Source organism: Poecilia latipinna, unplaced genomic scaffold (assembly GCF_001443285.1).
Source record: "Poecilia latipinna isolate Pla-1442-1.1 unplaced genomic scaffold, P_latipinna-1.0 Scaffold48, whole genome shotgun sequence".
Lineage (NCBI taxonomy): Eukaryota > Metazoa > Chordata > Actinopteri > Cyprinodontiformes > Poeciliidae > Poecilia > Poecilia latipinna.
The window spans coordinates 670,103-678,453 of NW_015112664.1; the positions used below are offsets into that span (position 1 = coordinate 670,103).

An 8,351-nucleotide genomic window follows, 5' to 3' on the forward strand; every position below is an offset into this window, starting at 1 on the left:
TTGAATCATATAAAAAAATAATCATGCCCCAAATGTAAATAATGTTATCATTTTTAAAATTATTTGAAATTCAGAAGTATATAAACCGTTTACTTTTTTTTTTTGTTTGTTTGTTGTGGAACACTTGATGATGTAGTTTCCCAAACTGTACTTGGAATAAAATTGAAATAGAACTAAAACAACAGATAAAAATAAAATACATTTAAGTGGCATAGTGGTATATGACATCTGAAATATTTTTTTTTTTTTTTTTTTACAAAGTCTAAACAATAATAGAGATTCCAGTGCTTCAACAGATAAAATAAATGACAAACTCTAAAATAAAGAACACAGGTCAACATAAAAAAAAAAAAAAAATTATCAATGTTCTTTTTTTTTTTCTTTTTTTTTTGTATTTTGTCCAACTTTACCTGTTCTGATCAAAAGCGACAACAAATTAAAGTCAAACCCAAGCAGAGACACAACAGACTCAACCTGGTTCAGCCGTTACCATGACGGCCGGAGTGATGGCGCGAAGTTCGCCTCCGCAGCCGTCCGCGTCTGCGTGAACATGTAAAGACTGCACCGCATCATAGTCTTTACACGTTTCTCTAAAGAGTGTGTTTGTGTGCATATGTTCTGATTCTGTGCTTACAAAACTGTTCCAAATGCATGACCAAACTTTCACAGTCCTCCTTCATTAAAACCTAACATCACCTGCCTTTCCCGTTGGACCTCATTCACAAACCCTTAAAACTCCATATATAAAATTACGTTTATCCCCCGGAAACTGCATAGTTTAGCTGAAGCAGACAGAAAAAAGGCATGGTTGAATGCGATTATAAAAATCTTAGCTGCGTACGGCCCAAAATGTATAAAAACATGCTGTAAAAAGAGGCAGAAAAGTAAATGAAAAGGCACACAAGGGTGTGTAGATCATGGCTCTGAAACAACTGAGTGATCAAAACAAATGCTGTTTTTTTTTTGTTTGTTTGCTTGTTTTGGGGGTTTTTTGCATTCTGTTACAATACCTGAGTATTTTTTGACAGTTTTTTGACAACTCATAAGTTAAAGTTAATGCTTTCAGATCATCCAAAGAATTTCATTACTTCACATAACTTGACAGTGTCAGAGTGAAGGTCCTGACTGGGGGTGTCTGGATCCTATCCCAAGAATCGGATCAGGTTTTCCATCTAGGTGTTTGATCGGTACTGAAGTCCTTGACTGGACTTTGCTCCCAATAATGGTCGTTGTTACACTGTCTGTGATTATGGCATTTGCACCTCCAGCAAGATGTGCAGTCAGTTAAAAAAGAAAAAAAAAAAAAAAAAAGGATCTGAAACACTGCGCATAAAATTTTATGTTTTATGAAGCCGTAAGTTTCATCTGTACACAATTAACTGAAACCGCATTAGGATATGTTTCAAGTCAAATCAAAACAGCAAGTAAAGGTACTAATGGTAGCCACTCACTTTAGCAAGCTGTGCTGAAAGCATGCAGGACCAAGAGTTTATTGAAGACTTCTTCCACCCACCCACTGAGTAATTATCTTTTTAAACTGAATCATAAGATGTGAACTCCTCCACAGATCCCTCCAATTCATCAGGGCCAACTCAGATCTTTATCAACACCTAACATGTGTGGCCAAAGCAAAAATGTGGAAAAGCAAAGTGAGGAGAGCAGCTATGTCAGAAGACTGCTTCCCCTTCAGGGTGAATTATGTATGCAGGACCATAAAGCTATTTCCATTTTATTAACTATCATACACCGAATCGTTTACGGTTATTAAAAGAGGTGCGCAAGGGTGAGATGGGGAGGGGATGGTGGGGGGCAAATAACTTTCACGTGAGACAATGCCCCCATTTGCTCTCGCATCCGATACCGTCAATCTAATTAACTACTGGTGTTGTCCTCTGCTCAGATAGGATTCAGAGACACCCTGCTGGAAATTAGGCTAAATGTGCTGCACAAGCGATCTGTGTGTTGGTTCAGCACCGGAAATGCTCAGCCTGGTAGGCAAAGTTTCGAGCTGTACGGATCAACTTGCAGGCACTTGAGTGTGTGCGCGCAAAATGTTTACTCTAAACAGAGCCGGCCGAATGCAGAATCTGATTTGGACCCCACTCCAGTTCACTTTAAGTAGCTCCAATGGAGGCGTACGAGTAAAATCTTGGACAGCAGTGTTGTTAAGGTAACGGATAAATATAATTTCTATATGCTGCCTCATAGTACAATGGAATAAAATAAAGACTTCCATTATGCATGCTTTTGACATAAAATGTATACAAACTTTAAACTGCCTTTGTTTCTAAATTGTTTTGATATTTAATTAATTCATGTGATTTATTTTGTTTTATTTAAATGATCTATTATATAAAGTTTTTGTGCAACTTATTGATGTACTGAATTGTGACACTTTTGACTCTTGATGACTAAAGAGGCATAATTGTAATTTATGCTTTAAATAGTTACATTGTCCTTAAAATGTGACTCTAGCACAGACACAAAAGCAGCTGGCAACATTTAACTACTGACATTAAATTGTGATCTATAACGTAATGACGCAACTACGAATAAATTATAACAAATAGTGCACACGTCGAGTTTCTTGGCTTTCTAAATGAGTCAAAAGAATTTTGATAATTTGAGATCAATGTTCTGTTTAAGAATCCAAATACTTATGGACACCTCTTGCTGGCCTGGAGGCCCCGAGCAACAGCTTAGTTTGTTTTTGCCTTGGGCCGGCTCTGACTAACAACGTCTGTGAGACTGGTGCACCCTCTGGTTTGGACTGTACCGTTAAAGAGAGATACCTGTACCACAAAGTGTGTGTGATGTTGGACCTGGTAAATATTTGATTATTTTTTTGTATATTGTGCATATTTTTAGGGTTTTTCTTATTTTTTGTTTGATGCTGTTTACAGTTTTACTGCCACCTCGCTACATTTCTACATGATGTCTCCATCCTCTATGCTAAAGCTGGATCTGCGGCTGGAGTCGACAGACGCCTCAGGGGACATTGCAGACAGCAGCGGGTCTCCGGCCATGGGGGACAAAGGCTCATCCATCATCAAAAAGCCCAGCTCGCCTCTCCTCCCTTGGACGTCCAGTCCGCCTAGGTCACCCAGCCCCGACATGCCGTCTGAGAATCCATGTATCCCATCGCACAGGTCCAGTGACTGGACAAAGTCAAAGGGCTGGGAGCTGCCCACGGCTGGGAACTGGATGGGCTGTTGGGGTGGGAGATGCTGTGGGAGCGGTGGCAGCTGCCGGGCCTGAGGCTGGAGCTGGCTCTGAGGATGGAGGTGGGCCTGGGGGAGGAAGTGGTGCTGCTGGGGCTGAGCCTGGTTGTGGGGTATGTGCTGGGACTGGTGGAGGACTTGTGCCTGGGCATGAGAAAAGTTCTGCTCTGGGCTGGTCTCTTGTTTTATATAAGGAGGCATCATTTCACTCGGGTTCAGGGCAGATGGGGAGTTACTTGGCAGGCCATGTAGTTGAGCCTGCATCTCCAGCTCCTGTTGGCAGCAAAATCAAACGTCATCCCAAATATCGCCTTCATTGTTTTCTTGTTTATGCATTTCTGTTAAGTGTCCCACCTGGATACGTAGCATAAGCTGTTTGTTGGCCATCTCCATCCTTTTGAAGTTATTTTCCACCTCTCTGGATCTCTGCACATCCTTCTGCATGCGTTTGATATAATCTACAGATGCGCGCAGTATAGTACCTTTGTTCCAACGTACATCGCTGCAAACAGAGGAATGTACACACAGCTGGTTACTCATAATGTCCTGTGGATCCACCGACACCCAGTGAATCTGAATATCATTAAAAACATAGCTTATTTCAGTAATTCAATTTAAAAAAATGAAACATATGTATAAATATTCACTATACATATATATATTTAAGCTTTCATTCCTATTCATTTTGATTAACGTAGCCTACAGTTCATGAAAATCCAAAATTACATAAGACCAACAGGTGTTTTTGTTCATGGTTGCCCAAGTCGGGTATAGATCTGTTGTTGTAGCTCTCAAAGCTCTCAATCCTGCTGCAGTTCACGCCTTGTGATTTGTCCTCCTCTTCCTAAACAGGCTTTGATTCAGGTTCCTTTCAAGCCTGCAGTTGTTCTTGTTGTTTCTTTTTTCTAATACACTTTTTCCCTTCACTTGATTTCTCCATTAATAGGTTCCTTCCTCAGTAATGACCATCTGTAGCTACACTCCCACCTCAAGGAGGGCATAGGTGACTGCTTGCTGTATAAATGTCAAGTCAGTATGCTTCCCAATGACTGTGTAGGCCATAACATGGCCATAAGAATCCCTTTTTATTGGTCTTGTGTAATATGCTGAATTTCAGAAAAAACTTTGGGTTTCTATTAGCTGAGAGTCAGAATGATAAAAACCAACTAAAGTAAATGGTTGGAATGTACATCACTCTCTGAGTAGTGAATGTAATATGAATTTAACTTTTGATAATATTGTAATTTATTGAGATGTTTCCTGTAAACAAAGCAAACTAAAAGACACTCACAGGTCATTGGTTTTGGGAATCATGGTTCCCAGCTCTTTGATTCGATCATTAATGTTGAATCTTCTCCTCCTTTCAACTATTGCAGAGCAAAGAGACAGAAACAGAAAAATATGTTTGCATTTTGGAGATGAATCATAAGAAAAAGCACAAATACACACAGAGTCACAAACAGTCACAGCCAATTACTCTTAAGTGCTAGAACAGCAGAAACGATCAAGTTAACTATCCACCCACTTGTTACACTATGTCAGCTAAATCAGCATAAAGCTGTAGCAAACTGTGCAAGAGGCCAACTGTGCTGTGCATGTTTGTCGCTGTCAATGCGTCCAGTGCAAAGACACTTACTTAGATTGTGGTTGTCTTTCTTCTGTCTCTCCTTGGCCAGCGCACGGGCTTCTGTGTCTTTGCAAAAACAAAAAGTAATCAGCTAAAGACTGTCAAAGTGCAACAAAAAAGATGTCACAGATTACCAGAAAGGGTCACCGTGGTTCTTAGAGCGACAACTTTTGGTAACACTTTATTTGAAGGGGGTTGAATAAGACTGACATGACACTGTCATAAACATGAATAAGCCTTCATGAATAGTTATGACTGTTGTCATAAAGCGTCATTTGGTAAATTATGACACTTTTAATACAAAGTTGGCATTATTCAAAATGTCTTTGTTATGACAACTTGACATTAACCAAGAAATCACTACTGATATGAATTTGTTATAAAAGTATTACTGATTGCACTTTAAAAATGAGGTAACTTTATGTTATTAAAGGTAAAGTTTAAACAGTAATGATTTCCTTTACCCAACTTTTACATCATCTATAAAGAACGAAATTTGTTTAAAACTCAGTTGTTCGCACCTGACAATTCTCGCTTGATGGTCAGGTTGGCGGGACAGGAGTTGCTTGTCATTCCGATAGTTGGCACCTTCATCCCAGGACCCGTGTAGACGTCCAGGTGGCTGCTGGAAAGCGGGAGCTGGGAGCGAGGGGAGCACAAACAAAAAGACATACACTTTATTTTTAGAAAACATGTCTAAATACAGACCACACGTTAAGCGTTTGAAAAATAACTATTTCATTGCATCAACTCAAGTAATGGCTCAGTCTTTTTCTAAAAAAAAGCAAATACGTGTCGGGTCAAACATGAAAAACGATGCTGCTATTTCAATATATGTTTGTGTTATAGTGTAAAATTACAATTAGATTAAAGTTTACAAAATACAACATTACGAGTACCCTATAAAGTATAATCTCATCCGTCTGCACTTCAGTTTTGTTCAATACGTTTATTCCCTACCAAGAAATCTTTCACGGCTTCTTGCAACCTGTAAAATACTTTTATGGAGTCAGTGTTCGTGTTTATTGTGCTGTAAAGTGCAAACAGCAGCAGGTAATGCAATAACATCACACCTGAGATCAGCTTGCCAAATGCACAGCAATGATTGACAATCACGTTGTCAACCTTATCTGTCTTTTATGGCCGGAATCCCTCCTCTGCCTTCTCCTGCTCCTGAATTTACACCTGCGAAGTGCTCCAAACTCCAATATCTTGCACTTTAGACTCTATATAACAACAGAGATTTAACTCGGTGAGGACAATTAAAAAGAACTCATTTCCCTTTAATTGTGCAGGCCAAGGAGTCAATGAGTTTTAGACCCATCAAGGAGCCGTTTCAGACTGCCCTAAAGCAGTAGGGACGAATGTGGCCCTACTAAAGAGGCCTGACAGATAAAGAGCTCAAAGAGAAAGATAACTTAATCTGCAAGCTACTGTGCGAGCTGGAGGATTAAACACATTCACAGACATGAACATAAACGGGTATTTCTGAAGTTTTGCAACTAGGCTGAAAGAATTCAATACCAATATAAACAAAACGCTTCAAATTATTAGAAAGTTGAGCTGTGAAGGTGTGGAAAATGGCTTAAAAGAAAAAAAAAAGAAAGCATAAATCGATTATTAACTAATTAAATTAGACATTCAACAGCATGGCTATTCATTTATAGGCAAATCTGATGTTTTTTCGGGTTAATGTTTAAAACAAATCATCACACACAATAAAATCCCAATAAAAAAACTTTTATTTCTACCGGTCATATTAACATTATTTCTGCTGACGACAGATGCCAGAAAACGCACGCTCCGTCTCAGCCTGTTCCTCCGTGCTTCTGCACTTCACTTCGCACATCCTGATCGGGAAATCCCAACAGTCTGCTCGTTTAATTAGCAGCTAATTCTGAGCCTGTGTCACCGTCTGCTCGAAGACTTTCAAAACGCTCTCTCTGTGCCTGGCATTCAGTGGTGTCCCCCAGCTTTTGCTAAAGTTTAAAAGATTCCAAGAATTCCAAGGAATTTGCTGTCTTAATCCCCATCAGGATTAGCAGGTGAGTTTTACTCACTGTGCTGACATTAAAGGGAATAAAGAGAGGCCGGGTAAGCTGGAATCTAACCAGCACACAGTTAACACACTGATGTGCAGTTTCTACTTAGTTCTTCAGCAGCCATCTTTTGAGACACTGAGATTGATTGGTGTGTGCTGACCAATCTAATCACACAGTGCAGCACAGACTCATGCACAAAGACAAAGTTTAAGTGATTAAACCAATCAACCGCACAGGGCGGTGGGAGATAAAGCCACAGCTGTGTATGTGGGTTTCTGTCTCCACGCAGCAGTTAGTGAAGTTGAACACACACAGTATCAGAGCCTGCTTTGATTTAAGCTCAAATTGAGATGTGAAATCCAACAATACGAAATGGAATGAGGAGAATCTGAAGTGCAGGGGGGAAAAAAAAGCATCCAATAATATGCTCGTGTGAAAATATGCTGATGCATCGCCGACAGAAGTCCAAAGTCTTAACACGCAGCATAAGAAAAGGGACAATCCACTGCCTCAGATCTAAATCAAAGTCATGTTTAAGCAGCCAGAGAGCTTTTTTTATCTTACCAGCTGAATCTGTTCTCCTTCAATAACTTCCACAATGGCATACGTCTTATTCATCTCCTTCATCCTACACTCCTTTGCTTACAAAGACCGAGGGGGGCTTTCTTCTTCTCTCCTCTCCTGGGCTCGGGCGGCACATGCAGAGGTTTGTGGCGCACGCCTCCTCTGCTGCTGCTGCTGCTGCTGCTGCTAAGAGAATGACCTCAGCTCCGGCTCGTCTTCTACCTCCGTTCTCCACCAAACAGGAGTGAACTTTCCCCCAACTGGACTTTCACTCTGTTTTCCCTCCAGCATAAATTGTCCTCATCGCCCCCACCCGTATACACCCCCTCCCTCCCTCCCTCCCTTTTTTTTCCCCTTCCCTCCACCTCCCTCTCTCCGAATGTCTTGTAAACAAGTTGAACTCTAACTGGTGGCGGCTTAATTGTTAATTTTCTGAGTTTGCTTCCTCGGATACAAAGCGCAGCACAGTCCTCGTCCCGGCATGTCTTCCTGGCTATTGCTAACTATGTCCAACACGGTTTACGGATGGAATGTTTAGTGTTTATGCCAATTATACACTTTGTTTCGTGCACTTCACTTTGTTTGTCTATGTGGTTTTGTTTATGGCTGCATGAAGATATAACTGATTGGACGCTGTGGGTACATGCTGAGTGAAAGGAGGAACATTCAGTGGCTGCTTTGAAAGATTAACATACTGTGGTTTAATTAATAGATGAGCCTAATAATGTCCAATAATAGCAAACATCACTGATATGGTAATTATTGTAATATAAGAGTTCAAACTCTTTATACTAATAACTGACTTGCAATATCTAACTATATGATTTTTTTTTTCTCCTGGGCTCAAAAAAGCCCTAAAAGTCACTTGAAAATGAAATTTTAAAGAAAAAAAGCATT

General features: G+C 40.2%; 1 protein-coding gene across 2 annotated transcripts; it reads right to left on the reverse strand.

The window, feature by feature from the left end:
* Window positions 1-392: 392 nt before the first annotated feature.
* Window positions 393-7,693, reverse strand: LOC106958432 (transcription factor EB-like). Of its 2 annotated transcripts, none has more exons than XM_015050330.1 (6): window positions 7,455-7,693; window positions 5,370-5,487; window positions 4,858-4,914; window positions 4,513-4,588; window positions 3,576-3,723; window positions 393-3,494 (listed from the first exon to the last, which is right to left on the reverse strand). In XM_015050330.1, exons 1-6 carry the CDS (start codon window positions 7,515-7,517, stop codon window positions 2,928-2,930), a joined length of 1,029 nt encoding a protein of 342 aa, XP_014905816.1. In that variant the 5' UTR covers window positions 7,518-7,693; the 3' UTR covers window positions 393-2,927. The 2 variants fall into 2 exon arrangements, with proteins under 2 accessions (XP_014905816.1, XP_014905825.1); XM_015050339.1 differs by having other exon boundaries at window positions 4,858-4,908; window positions 7,455-7,692.
* Between the last annotated feature and the right edge of the window lie 658 nt (window positions 7,694-8,351).